This window comes from Podarcis muralis, chromosome 3 (assembly GCF_964188315.1).
Source record: "Podarcis muralis chromosome 3, rPodMur119.hap1.1, whole genome shotgun sequence".
Classification (NCBI taxonomy): domain Eukaryota; kingdom Metazoa; phylum Chordata; class Lepidosauria; order Squamata; family Lacertidae; genus Podarcis; species Podarcis muralis.
In genome coordinates, this window is record NC_135657.1 from 4,847,502 (window position 1) to 4,863,954 (window position 16,453).

The 16,453-nt window shown below is 48.8% G+C and overlaps 1 protein-coding gene across 3 annotated transcripts in view; it reads right to left on the reverse strand.

Moving 5' to 3' along the window:
• The window catches only part of KIF13B (kinesin family member 13B), a 179,939-nt gene extending 178,740 nt beyond the window's left edge, over positions 1-1,199 (reverse strand). For all 3 annotated transcript variants that reach the window (XM_077925405.1, XM_077925406.1, XM_028725207.2), the window contains exon 1: positions 930-1,199. In XM_077925405.1, coding sequence (XP_077781531.1) covers positions 930-984 — 55 coding nt within the window. In that variant the 5' untranslated portion in view covers positions 985-1,199. The remainder of the gene's footprint in view (positions 1-929) is intronic.
• Between the last annotated feature and the right edge of the window lie 15,254 nt (positions 1,200-16,453).

Consider the following 16,453-nt stretch of genomic DNA (forward strand, 5'->3'; position numbering starts at 1 on the left):
CTCTTTTCCCGTTTTGGAGGTGGTCTCCCCTTTCCCCAACTTTCACTGGGGGGAGGGGTCTTCCGGGGGGGGGGAGAGGTTCCCCTTCTCCTATGTTTCTACCGGGGGTGGGGGAATGATTCCTTTTTAGGGGTGGTCTCCTGTTTCCCTTTTTGGAAGTGGTCTCCCCTTTCTCCTACTTTCACTGGCACAGTTTTCTTCCGTTTTTTTGGGGGGGGATTCCCCTTTTCCTATGTTTCCACCGGGGAATGAATTCTTCCTTTTTTGGGTGGGGGTCTCCTCTGCTTCCCTTTTGGGAGGTGGTCTCCCCTTCCCCCCACTTTCACTAGAGGAGGGGTCTCCCGGGGGGGGGAGGTTCCCCTTTTCCTATGTTTCCACTGGGAGTACGGGAATCATTCCTTTTTAGGGGGGTCTCCTCTGTTTCCCTTTTTGGAGGTGGTCTCCCTTTTCTCCTCCTTTCACTGGCACAGGAATCTTCCCTGTTTTGGGGGGGGGTTTCCCTTTTTACTGTGTTTCCACCGGGGAATGAATTCTTCCTTTTTGGGGTGGGGGTCTCCTCTGCTTCCCTTTTTGGAGGTGGTCTCCCCTTTCTCCTCCTTTCACTGACACAGATTTCTTCCCTTTTTTTGGGGGGGGTTCCCCTTTTCCTATGTTTCCACCGGGGAATGAATTCTTCCTTTTTGGGGTGGGGGTCTCCTCTGTTCCCCTTTTTGGAGGTGGTCTCCCCTTTCCCCTACTTTCACTAGAGGAGGGGTCTCCCTGGGGGGGCGGAATGTTTCCACCCGGGATTTTTCCTTCCTTGGGTGGGGGTCTCTCTCCTCTTCTCCCTCCCCCTTTCCCCCATGTTTTGGGGTGCCTCCCTTCCCCCCTCTCCCTCTCTGCTTTTTTGAGGGGGGTCTCCTCTTCTCCCCTCCCTCCCCGTGACTCACCCCTCCTGTTCATGGGCCGGACCCGCACGGCCACCTTCACTTTGGAGTCCCCCATCTCCGCCAAAGCAGCGCCTCTCCCGCCGCCGCCGCCGCCGCTCCTCTCCGGGTCTCTCCAGGCTTCCGTCTTCGCGGACGAGGCGGAGCGCAGCCACCGACTCCCTCCAGGACTACGGCGACCGGCATGCACCGCGGCGTCTCCAACGCCACTCTTTCGACCCCTCTCGGCTCCCGTCGGCGGCCGGCGGCCCCGCTGCCTGACGGGAAACGTGGTCCTGGTGCGGAGGGACCGAAGGCCGCTGGGAATTGTAGTCCGCCGAAAAGGGGGCGGAGGAAGAGAAAGAGAGAGAATGGAAAGGCCCGAAGGAGCTTCGCCCGGCGCGGTGCCTCCTGGGAAGCGTAGTCCTGTGCAGCAATTCGCAGGTGCGGCTCCAGAGAGGAGGGAGGCGGCTCGTTTCCGCGGCCCTGATTGGCTGGCGGCTCTCTCGCGCGCCTGAGCGCTCACCTGCGCGGAGAATTCCCCGCACGCAGAGAAGTAGCCCGTCAGGGAGAGCCATGCAGCCTGAGGAGCTAGGTTTCTAGGTGCAGCCAGGGCCGGATTTCGGTTTCATGAGGCCCTAAGCTACTGGAGGTAATGGGGCCCTATATATGTCCAGCTGTCCTTTGTCAACAATAAATTGTCGTTGTTTTTTGTGCTGAATATATGCTATATCGTAATTTATGGACCTAATACGTATCTCAAGCCATTTGCACATAACTAAATATGCATTTTATCAAAGTACAGTGGTACCTCGGGATGCGAACGGGATCCATTCCAGAGCCCCGTTCGCATCCAGAAGCAAGCAAACGTAACTAGTGACGACACGTCTGCGCACATGCACGTCGCTTTTCGCCGCTTTCTGCGCATGCGCGTGACATTATTTTGAGTGTCTGCGCATGCACGAGCGGCAAAACCCAGATGTAACATGAAGCATATTCAACCCGAGGTATGACTGTAATGGCTGAACTGAAATACAGTTAAGAAGAAGTATATTAATAGTGAAATACAGTTAAGAAGGCTGATCACTGAAGGATTGATGCTTTTGAATTGTGGTGCTGGAGGAGACTCTTGAGAGTCCTATGGACTGCAAGAAGATCAAACCTCTCCATTCTGAAGGAAATCAGCCCTGAGTGCTCACTGGTAGGACAGGTCCTGAAGCTGAGGCTCCAAGACTTTGGCCACCTCATGAGAAGAGAAGACTGCCTGGAAAAGACCCTGATGTTGGAAAAGATGGAGGGCACAAGGAGAAGGGGAGGACAGAGGACGAGATGGTGGGACAGTGTTCTCGAAGCTACCAGCATGAGTTTGACCAAACTGCAGGAGGCAGTGGAAGACAGAAGTGCCTGGCGTGCTCTGGTCCAGCCTGATACAAGCCCTTAAGCATCCTATTTATACCCGATTAGATATTGTGCCGCTGCAACAATATTACTATTATATTATTATTATTTATTAAATGTATTTACTGCAGTTCATCTGCATTCATGGAGAGGTCTTTCCAGAGCCTGGCCTAAACAAGAAGACTCTGATTTTAACTTTGTCCCTCATTCATTTCATGCCTCTTTTACCTCTTCACCCCTTTGCCTGAATTTTTCCCCTGCAGATCTGAGCTACCTGGTCTTGCTTGCGGCACAGCAACAAACCATTAGGCATCCGCCATTTGTCTGCTCGCTTATTGCCCATGCAGTTTGTCCCAGTTTCCCAGTTTTCCTGCTTTTCTTCATTTACAGGTTACTTCTGCTCGGTGCACTGATCAAAGCATCATTGAAATTGAATCTGAGTAGGATGGCTGGGTCACACCCATCCCTCCCCCCCCTTTCCCCCCCCCTTTTTGCCCTGCGGCTGAATCAGGTTGCGCTCATGTGCCTCTGTGCACTAAATAAATTCCGCGCAAAAGGAGATGCGGAGGCGGTTCCTGCTTAGGCGGCATTTAAATCACACTGTGCGCGAGTCAGAGACGAAATTAATTTGAGAAATTATCCCGAGTTAAATCAGGAGGCGGGTGGAGCGAGCACTCGCGCAATAATAACACAGCGGAATATGCTTTTGGGGTTGCTTTTGTGATAATATTTGGTTTGTAACAAAATCAAGAGGAGTTTGTGGCCTCTTCGATACAGCAGCCTGGTTCTGCTATTCCTACTATACTCACTGAAGATGAATCTTCTCCCAGCCCCATACGCACATCTAGGGTTGCCCCTGCTCATAGTATTATTATATTGCTGTTGTTTAGTCGTTTAGTCGTGTCCAACTCTTCGTGACCCCGTGGACCAGAGCACGCCAGGCACTCCTGTCTTCCACTGCCTCCCGCAGTTTGGTCAAACTCATGCTGGTAGCTTCGAGAACACTGTCCCACCATCTTGTCCTCTGTCGTCCCCTTCTCCTTGTGCCCTCCATCTATTTTTTTTTTTGGGTGGGGGGGAATGAACGAATTCCTATGCCCCACAAATAACCCAGAGATGCATTTTAAATAAAAGCACACATTCTACTCATGTAAAAACACGCTGATTCCTGGACCGTCTGCAGGCCAGATTTAGAAGGCGATTGGGCAAGATCCGGCCCCCATGCCTTAGTTGGCCTACCCATGGCCTAGGGGGTGGAGCAACACTCCCTGCCCTGCCCTTTTTGGGGGGACCCATCTAGGCATAAATTACACACCGACATAAGTTTTGCTGGCTGAGCTGGGGTGAGGGGCTTGCGCTGCCAAGCCCCAGCTAAGCTGCGAAGGACCACTACCCTCCAAATCAAAATTCCCTCCTCCCATGTAACAGACCCTGCGGAAGAGCAGCCAGTCAGCAGAGGTTGTGCTAAGACAGGTCCGTCATTTTGCTTAGCACAAAACTACTTCACCGATTCGAATGGATCTAGGCCATGTATATGTAGGTCCAGACCTTATCTTCAGCGGCAGTCATTTGTTATTTTTTGCACCCTGCTCCATGTTAGTCACAGCACTCAACTTCCCTCCTCCGCCCAGTAGATACTGGAAATCCTGTTTAGGAGGACCCCACCTTGGTCTGGCCTGAGGCCGCCACACCCTTTGGCTTCCAGGATTGCACCGGCCATTGGCCACACCCTGTCTGGCTTCTCAGATCTCATCAGGGTTCCCTGGCCGCAGGTTCCAAGCCTCCATTTGCAATATTAAGGACTAGAAACCTGTTTTGTTTTTAAAACATACAGAGAGAGATAAAAAAAAAGTGTCTCAAGAGACTGGATCCTGTGACAGGATGCATGGAGGGACTCACGCTGAGGGCTGATGTTACTGCGTATTTTAATGTAAGTCATATGCATGCCAATCTCTAAAAGGTAAAGGCACAGCTGACCGTTAAGTCCAGTCGCGGACGACTCTGGGGTTGTGGCGCTCATCTTGCTTTACTGGCCGAGGGAGCCGGCGTACAGCTTCCGGGTCATGTGGCCAGCATGACTATGCCACTTCTGGCAAACTAGAGCAGCACATGGGAACATCGTTTACCTTCCCCCGGAGTGGTACCTATTTATCTACTTGCACTTTGACGTGCTTTCGAACTGCTAGGTTGGCAGGAGCAGGGACCGAGCAACGAGAGCTCACCCCATCGTGGGGATTCGAACCGCCAACCTTCTGATCGGCAAGTCCTAGGCTCTGTGGTTTAGACCACAGCGCCACCTGTGTTCCTTATGCCAATCTCTACCCTGCGTAAAAAAACAAAAAACCCTTCTCTGACCCCTTCCCCCATGCCATACACCCATCTATCATGGCCTCAACTGGCCTTTTATTTAGACTAAAATCTCTAAACCATCTCAGTCTATCATAAAACATGTGCGTGAGGGACACGGAACAAAAACTGAAATCCCCAAGTCAGCAGAAACCTCTCTTTTGCTAGTTCTGCTTGCAAAAGTCATCCAGACTTAAATCTGTGTCCAGGGGTATGAAAAACCTTCCGAGCAGCTGACTTTGTATATGCACCAGTGGCACCTTGTGGACGAGTAAGAAAATTCATCCTGTTGTAATAAAGTTTGTCGGTGGTGCGTTTTTGTTTTTGTTAATGGGAGACATTATTTGTGCAAAGTGTTTTCAATTATAACAGCTCGAATGAAACCCGCAAACCGTTTGCTGGATGCAGGTTGACAAACAATTTTTTTAATCCATTGCACGTTTTGAAAACTAACAATAGATTAACGGATACGAAGAGACACTGGCCAATTAATGGAGAACACTGTTCCAACTCCTCTGGCCAGAGTAGAGTTGGGTGTAAAGAATTTATATGCTTGATTGGAAATCCACGAATCTGAGAGTGGAAGCTTCTGTTGAAAGTATCTGGGTGCAGATGGGAGGAGAGAGAGAGAGACGCAAACGTGATGCTGAGATTGCAGAATAAAGTACTACAGACCGCACAGCCCAGTGTAAGATACAGGTAACATTTCCCAGAATCAAAACTGCAGTAGTCATTCTGACATATGGAAGTCTGGAAAAAATGCCTTCCTGCCTTTGCCTGCTGGCGACTTCATCTCTCAGGAGAAATAATTGTGAGAGACAGTGTGGCCTAGTGGTTAGAGCGTCGGACTTGGACCTGGGAGAGCAGGGTTCAGTTTCCCTCTCAGCCTTGAAGCTCACTGGGTGACTATGATCCATCGATTCCAGCATCCTGTTCTGTCAAGGGCACATCCCAGCCAAAGGAATGCACCCAGCACATAGTCAACTGTTTATTGTCAAAAGTAACACCGTTGCTTCTCCAGTTCTGGATACCACCCCACGCCAATGTAACATCCAGGCAGCTATTCCTACGCCCATGCCCTATGGAGCAGTTGCAGCAACTGGGGACCGCTCCCCCTCCACAAGTTTATGTACCTTCCCCTGACGGACTGCGTGCATGTAGCTGGAGACTGCGCCCACATGGAAGCTGCCTCTGCTCCTCTCTCTTCAGTCCCCTTCTGGTTCTGGGATACCGGTGCAGGAGAGGGTGGAGAAGGAGGAGGAGGAGGAGAGGAGTTTGCGCCCACATGGAAGCTGCCTCTGCTCCTCTCTCTTCAGTCCCCTTCTGGTTCTGGGATACCGGTGCAGGAGAGGGTGGAGAAGGAGGAGGAGGAGGAGAGGAGTTTGGATTTGATATCCCACTTTATCACTCCCCTAAGGAGTCTCAAAGCAGCTAACATTCTCCTTTTCCTTCCACCCCCACAACAAACACTCTGTGGGGTGAGTGGGGCTGAGAGACTTCACAGAAGTGTGATTAGCCCAAGATCACCCAGCAGCTGCATGTGGAGGAGCGGGGAAGCGAACCCGGTTCATCAGATTACAAGTCTACTGCTCTTAACCACTACACCACACTGGCTCAAAGGAGTCTCAAAGCGGCTCACATTCTCCTTTCCCTTCCTGCCCCACAACAAACACTCTGTGAGGTGAGTGAGGCTGAGAGACTTCAAAGAAGTGTGACTAGCCCAAGGTCACCCAGCAGCTGCATGTGGAGGACCTGGGAATCAAACCCAGTTCACCAGATCATGAGTCCACCGCTCTTAACTGCTATACCACACTCGCTCCCAGCCAGAAGCACCCGGTCCTTCACCTGCCTGTCCTGCCTCTTCCTCCTCGTCTTCTTCTGACCCGTTCTGTGGTCCACCTTCCAGCTCTGAAGCTGCCTCTCATTCTTGCCTCCTGGCTGGTACAATTCCCCCCAAAATCCCTGGCCCCCTCTCCTGAGTCAGACTCCAGTCCCGCCTCTCCCGGTGCACATTCAGCAGTGCCCTGCCAGTCCCTGACATGTTCTCAGAGTGGCCAACCAGATGCTTGTGGCATAGCTGTCAACTTATAGATTTGAAAATAAGGGACCAGCAGCCTCGAAAATAAGGGATCAGCAGCCAAAATAAGGGATTTTCTGGGCACAGGTATGTTCAACTTCTGAGCCCCTCCGAGCCAAAGGCAGAAAGCCCAGCCAGTAGCCAAACGAAGCCTCAAGCAGTGGCTCCCACAGCGCAGCAACCCGGCAAAGGGGATGCAGCAAGGAAAACCACCGTCACCTCTCCACTGGGAAGCGCTGAGCAAAGGCGAGTCCCCAGGCAAGGCGGCCGATTTGATCGGCACAAGGCACGCAAGCTCCACCCCCCAGTCATTCTCAGACTCCTTATTGGGTGAGCAACGCAGCCAAGCAACACAGTTGGAGCCTCCCTCCTCCCTGGCCGGCAGGGAGGGAGGGAGAGGAGCTGCTACCTTTGAAACCCGGGAAATTTAAGGGACATCATCAATAAGGGACAGCAGCGGGACACGGCGCTGGGATAAGGGACTTTCCCGCCAAATAAGGGACGGTTGACAGCTATGGCTTGTGGGAAACCCAAAAGCAGAACCCGGGTACAAGTGCCCTCTCCCTTCCTGTGGCTTCCAGCAATTGAGATTCAGAAGCATTGCCGCCTCTGACTGTGGAGACATTGTGACTAGATTTAAAAGTTTAAAAGTTAGGGAAAGAGATAATAATAATAATAATAATAATAATAATAATAATAATAATAATAATATTTTATTTATACCCTGCCCTTCCCGGTTCAGGGCTCAGGGCGGCTAACGACAAATTTAAAACACTTAATTATAAAAGCAGCATAAAAGACAGTATAAAAACACGAATAACAATAAAAATAAAAAATCAATTTAGGGGAAATAAGCATTAGGTAATCCCCAGGGCTTAGTGATGTATGGAAGTGAGAGCTGGACCATAAAGAAGGCTGATCGCCGAAGAATGGATGCTTTTGAATTATGGTGCTGGAGGAGACTCTTGAGAGTCCCATGGACTGCAAGAAGATCAAACCCATCTATTCTTAAGGAAATCAGCCCTGAGTGCTCATTGGAAGGACAGATCCTGAAGCTGAGGCTCCAATACTTTGGCCACCTCATGAGAAGAGAAGACTCCCTGGAAAAGACCCTGATGCTGGGAAAGATGGAGGGCACAAAGAGAAGGGGACGACGGAGGACGAGATGGTGGGACAGTGTTCTCGAAGCTACCAGCATGAGTTTGACCAAACTGTGGGAGGCAGTGGAAGACAGGAGTGCCTGGCGTGCTCTGGTCCAGGGGGTCACGAAGAGTCGGACACGACTAAACGACTAAACAACAACAAATCCCCAGGGCTCGCTGGCTGAATTGGTCCTACTTAGGCCAGCGAGGAGGCCAGGGGAGAATTAGCTGTGGAGTCTCAGAGGGGATGATCTTCATAAAAGGGGAGGGGGAGGGAAGAGAAGGGAAATAAAAGATCAGGCTGAATTCAAATTAAAAGCCAGGTGGAATAGCTCTGTTTCACAGGCCCGACGGAAGGAGGTTGAATCCTGCAGGGCCCTGGTCTCATGGGACAGAGCATTCCACCAGGTCGGAGCCATCACTGAGAAGGCCCTGGCCCTGGTGGAGGATAGTCTGACTTCCTTAGGTCCTGGGACCTCTAAACTATGGCTATTCATGGACCTTAAGGTGCTCTGTGGGGCAGACCAGGAGAGGAGGTCCCGAAGATACGAGGGCCCTAAGCCACAAAGGGCTTTAAAGGTCAAGACCAGCACCTTGAACCTGACCCTATACTCCACCAGGAGCCAGTGCAATTGGTAAAACACTTTTATTCCTATGAAGCAGGGAAAGCAACTAAATGTATGGGGGTGAAGCATTTGCTCCCTGACCTCCAATGTGCAGGGGCAAAATTGTTAGCCCCCAAATGGAAAACGAGCGATTGTCCCAACTGAAGAAGAATGGCAACTTAAGCTGACGGAATATGCGCATCTTGCAGACTTAACATATACAAGAAGAGAACAAGAAGAAGAGAAGATTGGAAAACGTTTATTGAATATATGGGGGGAAATTGTGTAGAGCTGAAAACACCGGCAGCATTAAGATAAATTCAACGGTGTAAATAAGTTTTGATGGATGTAATAATGGAATACGGAATGGTTTAGTTCATGTAAAATAGGCAGGGATTTATGGTATGCAAAATGAACCATGGAAAGAGAAGAAGGGGAGTCATTGATATTGTAAAAGGTAAAGGTAAAGGAACCCCTGACCATTAGGTCCAGTCGTGACTGACTCTGGGGTTGCAGCGCTCATCTCGCTTTATTGGCCAAGGGAGCTGGCATACAGCTTCCATGTCATGTGGCCAGCATGACTAAGCCGCTTCTGGCGAACCAGAGCAGCGCACGGAAACACCGTTTACCTTCCTGCCGGAGCGGTACCTATTTATCTACTTGCACTTTGACGTGCTTTCGAACTGCTAGGTTGGCAGGAGCAGGGACCGAGCAATGGGAGCTCACCCCGTCGCGGGGATTCGAACCACCAACCTTCTGATTGGCAAGTCCTAGGCTCTGTGGTTTAACCCACAGCGCCACCCGCATCAAAGGATGTTTAAATGAGTATTTAAAATTGTAAAACAGAAAATCTAACAAAAATCATATATACAAAATTAGGCACACCTTGCAAAAAAGGAGAATAGGTTCTGCATTCGAAATGAGTGCCATTTCACAGCAGCGGAAAGCCAGCTGTCTTTGCAAAAAGCGGGAGGAGAGCACCAGGGGGCGCTCAAACTCTTTGCCTTTCACAACAAACCATTTCTCGAGAAAGAGAGATTTGTAGAAGGGGCATTATAAATGTTTCGACGTTAGTGTTTATTGCTGTTATGTTGTACGCCGCATACAGATTTTTAAAATATCAAGCAGCGGGGGTACAGACTGCAGTGGCAGCCAGGACCATGAATCAGAAAACATCACGTCTTCTACTGGATTAGAAATACAGCTCCTCTGGTGGTGGTGGTGCTGGGTTAAGGTTCATAATAATACGAGGCAGGTAATCTCTTACCACATTAATGATTTAACTGTGAAATCAAGTTGGGAAGCTGCAAAACAAACCCTGTGCTAGGTTTGGTGAAATGCACAGGGGGCTCGAACGGTTCTGCAGAGGGAGAAAAATGAGTCTTGCTACTGAGAAATTGCAAATTTGCAGTGTTAAATGTGGCTTGGTGCTTCTTCCACACACACACCCCTCTTGCAAGAAAATTACAGAGGCCATCCTTCATTCAAGAACTGGCAAAGGGGTCAGAGAGTCGGTATGGGAGGATTTGAACAGGGAGAATGGTATGTTTTAAGCCTCTGCACAGCTATGAAGCTCACCTCTCAGAGCTGTTGAGAAGATGTGGTGCTGATGTGATGAAAATGATGTATAGATGGTGTATTACACCTGTCAAGTTAGCGAAAATGTATAAAGTCAGTAATAAATGTTGGAAATGTAAAGAAAAAGAGGGAACATTTTATCACATGTGGTGGGAATGTAAAAAGGTGAAATGCTTCTGGGAGATGATATATAATGAGATGAAAAAAATGTTGAAATATACATTTAGAAAGAAACCAGAAGCATTTTTACTGGGCATTGTTGGGAGTGATATAAATAGAAATGAATGTAAGCTCTTCTTATATGCAATAACAGCAGCAAGAATATTACTGGCCCAAAAATGGAAGCAAGAAGAATTACCGACGATTGAAGAATGGAGGATGAAGTTAATGGACTATGCAGAATTAGATAAACTAACAGGAAGGATTCGAAACTGGCGGGACCAGAAATTCACAGAAGACTGGAGTATATTTATGGACTATTTGAAAAGTATTTGTGAAGATCAGACGACGTTTGTAGGTTTGCAAGAAGTTTTGTGAGTATTATTGGAAGTATTGCAAAAATGGAGAAGGGGAAGGATGACTTGTTAAGAGATGTAAAGGCAATATAAAGTTAAGAAATGCATAAGAAGTGGTTAAAACGGTGGATCATCAGAGGTGCTGATGGAAGTCCAAAAAGATTGTATAAGTGATAAGTTTTGTGGTACATTTTATCATTTATATGTTAAAATCAATAAAAAATATTTTTTTTAATAAAGATGATGATGCAGTGCTGGGGCATGGAAGGACAAGGCCCAGGGGCCAAATGCGGCTCTCTGAGTCTGCCTGTGTGGTCCTCTGAACATCCCCCAGGACATAGCCCTACTGGGCTCATTTTGCACTCTGAATGTTTTTGCCTGTCTGGAATAGGTCCTTGAACTCTGATCGTGCCTGGATGAAGGATAGAGAAAGAACGCAGGTGTTCAGAAACCAGCTTCTGCACAAAGGCAATTTTGGTTTTAAACGCAGTGTAGTGTAAGGGACGAGGGTGGGGCTGTGGGTAAAAGCCTCAGTGCCTAGGGCTTGCCGATCGAAAGGTCAGCGGTTCGAATCCCCGCGGCAGGGTGCGCTCCTGTTGCTCGGTCCCAGCGCCTGCCAACCTAGCAGTTCGAAAGCACCCCCGGGTGCAAGTAGATAAATAGGGACCGCTTACTAGTGGGAAGGTAAACAGCGTTTCCGTGTGCGGCTCTGGCTCGCCAGAGCAGCGATGTCATGCTGGCCACGTGACCCGGAAGTGTCTCCGGACAGCGCTGGCCCCTGGCCTCTAGAGTGAGATGGGCGCACAACCCTAGAGTCTGTCAAGACTGGCCCGTACGGGCAGGGGTACCTTTATCTTTACCTAAGGAGTCTCTATGGGAGTATATTGTATTTTAAAAATGGGGTATCAGAGTTTTTAGGGGGCTAACCAGGCTGGGATAGCTGGGATAGCAGGCTTGTTGGTTTTGAATGTCTAATGTAGATTTTTCAATTTTGTTGTTCTGTATGGGACAATGACAATAAAGATTATCATATTGTATTGTATCGTATTGACATCCAACACCCTTTTAGAATGTGGCTTTTTGGGGCGGTTGTTATTGGGTTACTACTTTTGGTTTGATTTTATATGTTGTGATCTTTTCTGTGAACTGCCCTGAGACCTTCGGGTATAGGGTGCTATATAAACTCAATAAATAAGAAATAATAATAATAATAATTCTCTCAAAGTTCTAATGCAAGGCAATGGAGATTCAGGACCAGAGTTTTCCTTCTCCTAGATGAGCTCCTTTTCTAGGTTTATGAGCCCCACAAAGTAATATCAGGGCCCTAAAAATATCCCACATTTTGGCCCTGTCTCGAAAAATCTACATTTTCCAGGGTCCCCTATCCTTCTGTATGTTAACCCCAGATTTCGCCACCAGGGGGTGCGCTTGGATTAACTATCCGCCATGCAAACTAGCTGCGCTCTAAAGCAAAGCCTTGACCCCGTGTCAGAGTCGCCCACAATGAGCTGGCCACTGGGCAGGGTGCCCCAAAATGCAGCCGTGCCACAGGCTGGCCTAGGTGGGTGAATCAGCCTTCAGCGGCTGCTTTTGGCTCCGGGAAAGAAAAACGCCGGAATAATTGGAAGAGCTCTAGCCATTGAGACCAGGGAGCTGTCCACTGAAAGCTTTCGGTTGGTGGTGCTGAAATCAGACCAGGGTTTTCTTAGCTCATGGCAGATCAACGCGCCGATGCATGAAACAGAGGGGATGGGGTGGTGAATTTGGAGCTGGAATCACTGCGGCCTCAAATCCAGGCATTGTATACTCTTATGAAGGCGCAGTAGTTTCTGCAATGGGACGTGGGTGGCACTGTGGATTAAACCACAGATCCTAGGACTTGCCGATCAGAAGGTCGGCGGTTCGAATCCCCACGACGGGGTGAGCTCCCGTTGCTCGGTCCCTGCTCCTGCCAACCTAGCAGTTCGAAAGCACCTCAAAGTGCAAGTAGATAAATAGGTACCACTCCAGTGGGAAGGTAAAAGGCTTTTTCGTGTGCTGCTCTGTTTCGCCAGAAGCGGCTTAGTCATGCTGGCCACATGACCCAGAAGCTGAATGCCGGATCCCTTAGCCAATAATGCGAGTTGAGCGCCGCAACCCTAGAGTTGGCCATGACTGCACCTAACAGTCAGGGGTCCCTTTACCTTTACCTTAGCTTCTGCAATGAGATCATGACTGGAGAAAGACCCATTCATCCAGGGTCGTCTTGGACCGCAGTTCCACCTTGTAGAGGCTACACTAACATGCTCACTTTGGGGTCTCAATCTCCAGCCATTGTTTTGACAGGAGAGCTGTTTCCTGACTGCATCATAGGAGGTTGCACTCAATGTGGTGACTCTACCATTCTAGGATTCTGTGACTACTCAAATGCCAGCTGAGAGGACCTGCTCCGGGGCGTCTTACTTAACCCATGGTGCTTCCTAGATAGGCAATTCAGAAGGGACAAATCTTTTAAGCAGGTGTGGGGTGAGCCCTGTCTCACAGACTTTCAAAGTTGGGAGGGACTACGAGGGTCATCTAGCCCAACCCCCTGAAATGCAGGAAGCTTTCCCCAGTCTGGGGCTTGAACCCATGTCCCTGAGATTAGCAGTCTCATGCTCTGCCAACAGAGCTATCCTGGATGGCCATGATAATCAACCAACCAATTAATTAAATTCACACCCCAGACCTCCAAGGAGCTCATAGCATCATACATTTGCACATTGATATTCCAGATCTTAACCACTTTGAAGTTATTGGCCTGGAAACGATGCCTTATGAGGAACGGCTAAGGGAGCTGGGCATGTTTAGCCTGGAGAAGAGGAGGTTAAGGGGTGATATGATAGCCATGTTCAAATATATAAAAGGATGTCATATAGAGGAGGGAGAAAGGTTGTTTTCTGCTGCTCCAGAGAAGCGGACACGGAGCAATGGATCCAAACTACAAGAAAGAAGTTTCCACCTAAACATTAGGAAGAACTTCCTGACAGTAAGAGCTGTTGGACAGTGGAATTTGCTGCCAAGGAGTGTGGTGGAGTCTCCTTCTTTGGAGGTCTTTAAGCAGAGGCTTGACAACCATATGTCAGGAGTGCTCTGATGGTGTTTCCTGCTTGGCAGGGGATTGGACTCGATGGCCCTTGTGGTCTATTCCAACTCTATGATTCTATGATTCTATTGCTTTTGGGGAGGAAGGCATTTGATCAGGACAGACTATGTGGCATATGTCCTATTAGCTGCCATATGTCCTGGACATAACCAGAATTTCAAAGGTGGAATTGATGACAGGGGGGCGTTTCTGAATGGTGGTGCTTTGTCCTGGATCTTTTGGGTTTGGCTCAACAATTTGGGAGTCTTCCTTTAAAAAAAGCTCAACAACTTTTGGGGTGTCCTGGGCATGAGGTGTGAAAGAAGGAGGTGTTCCCTACAATTAGGGTCAAGAGTGGGTGAGGGATTGCTCTTTCCAATTCTCTCTTGGGTCAACTCTTCCTCCAACATAATTTGGCTTTCCTTTGCTGAGAGAATAAGATAAAGGTAAAGGGAACCCTGACCGTTAAGTCCAGTCACAGACGACTCTAGGGTAGTGGCGCTCATCTCGCTTTACAGGCCGAGGGAGCCGGTGTTTGTCCGCAGACAGTTTTTCCAAGTCTTGTGGCCAGCAGGACTAAGCCGCTTCTGGCAAACCAAAGCAGCACACGGAAACGCCGTATACCTTCCCACAGGAGCAGTACCTATTTATCTACTTGCACTTTGACGTGCTTTCGAACTGCTAGGTTGGCAGGAGCTGGGACCGAGCAACGGGAGCTCACCCCGTTGTGGGGATTCGAACTGCCGACCTTCTGATCGGCAAGCGCAAGAGGCTCAGTGGTTTAGACTACAGTGCATAGAACCAAATAAGTGAAACTGCCTTGGAATGATGTTATAAATAGAACAAGAAGGCTGTAGCTTTCGGTCTGTTACATCAGCGGAGGCTGATCCTTTAGGGCAGGGGTCAGCAAACTTTTTCAGCAGGGGGCCGGTCCACTGTCCCTCAGACCTTGTGGGGGGGGGCCGGAGTATATTTTGGAGAGAGAGAAATGAACGAATTCCTATGCCCCACAAATAACCCAGAGATGCATTTTAAATAAAAGCACACATTCTTCTACTCACGTAAAAACACACTGATTCCCGGACTGTCCATGGGCTGGATTTAGAAGGCATTTGGTCCAGATCTGGCCCCCAGGCCTTAGTTTGCCTACCTATAGTAAAGGTAAAGGGATCCCTGACCGTTAGGTCCAGTCGTGGCCGATTCTGGGGTTGCAGCGCTCATCTTGCTTTATTGGCTGAGGGATCCGGCTTACAGCTTCTGGGTCATGTGGCCAGCATGACTAAGCCGCTTCTGGCGAACCAGAGCAGCGCACAGAAACACCATTTACCTTCCCACCAGAGCGGTACCTATTGATCTATTGATACCTATTGATCTACTATTGATACCTATTGATCTACCTATTGATACCTATTGATCTACTATTGATACCTATTGATCTACTTGCACTGGTGTGCTTTTGAACTGCTAGGTTGGCAGGAGCAGGGACCGAGCAATGGGAGCTCACCCCGTCACAGGGATTTGAACCGCCAACCTTCTGATCGGCAAGTCCTATGCTTTGTGGTTTAACCCACAGCGCCACCTGCGTCCCTTTTACCTACCCATGCTTTAGGGGGAATGAGATCAACCCCACTCTGTCCTCAGCCTGCCCCCATCTTGCCTGACTCCTTATCTATGACTAGTCAAGGAGGAGGCCTTGGCTGTGCGTCTCAGTGTTCCCCTTGAAGAGCTCACCAGGAAGGAGGAAGATGGGGACAAAATTAGAGTAAGTTGGCTCTGCTTGTCACTGGTTCTCTGGCGACACCTGCTGTTGGCCTCCTGGGCTTTCGCCCCATCGGTCCCAATGGGTACCAGTCACCACTGTGTTGTATGTCTATGGTTAAGAAATGTGATGCATTTGAGTATCTGCGTAAAATTGTCACGGCACATGACTATCTTTTTCTCCAGGCATATGATGTAGTGGCCTCAATGTTGTGAAAACCGACGCTGCAGTTAGTCTATTAGCCTTTGAGTCTTTTGGTTTCACTCCAAGGAAATGTATTTTTGGACAGTTTTGCAAGTCAACCTAAATCCCAGCAGCACTGGGTTGAGGTGAGCTAAAACCTTGGTTCTGATTCCACTCCTTTGTGAGTAAATCCCCATCCAGAGCCTTAAAAGCGAGTCCAATTCAGTGTTTGATTACGTAAGCGTAAGACTGCAATCCAAATAGGAAAATGTATTTGCATACCATTTATACATCCCTTCAAAGGTACCGTAAGATATTGCACTGATGATGAAAATTTGTCCTGGAGAAAAACCAATTCTTTATCCTCTTCTTTGGAGGGAAGGAGAACGCCCCTCCCGCTTCATCACCAAGCAGAAAATGAAAATAAAAACAGAAAGCTGGTAGTCGTGTGGTCAGCCAGGGGGCCGCCCCCAACCCCCCCCACCTCCCCCAAATACATTTTCCTGATGTCTGATATTTCTGCTCTGCTATAATATGATTTAAAATGTTGGGTGACTGTTCTGTGATGGATGGGGTTTTAATTGCTTCTTAATAGGGTTTAAATGCATTGTGATACATTTGAAGAGAAGGGAAGGAAGAAGGAACAAGGACTTTGCAGAAAGGGTGGGCTTTGGGAATATTTATGTGCACAGTCAATACAAAGGAAACATAATGTATATGTGTGTACACATGCACACACATTATACAGTGTTATTTTCCAGAAATAACTCACCATGAACACCTCCACCTGAGAAATGCCGGAACTGAGTTCCTGTGAATTCTGACTAAAAAAACCCCAGTGT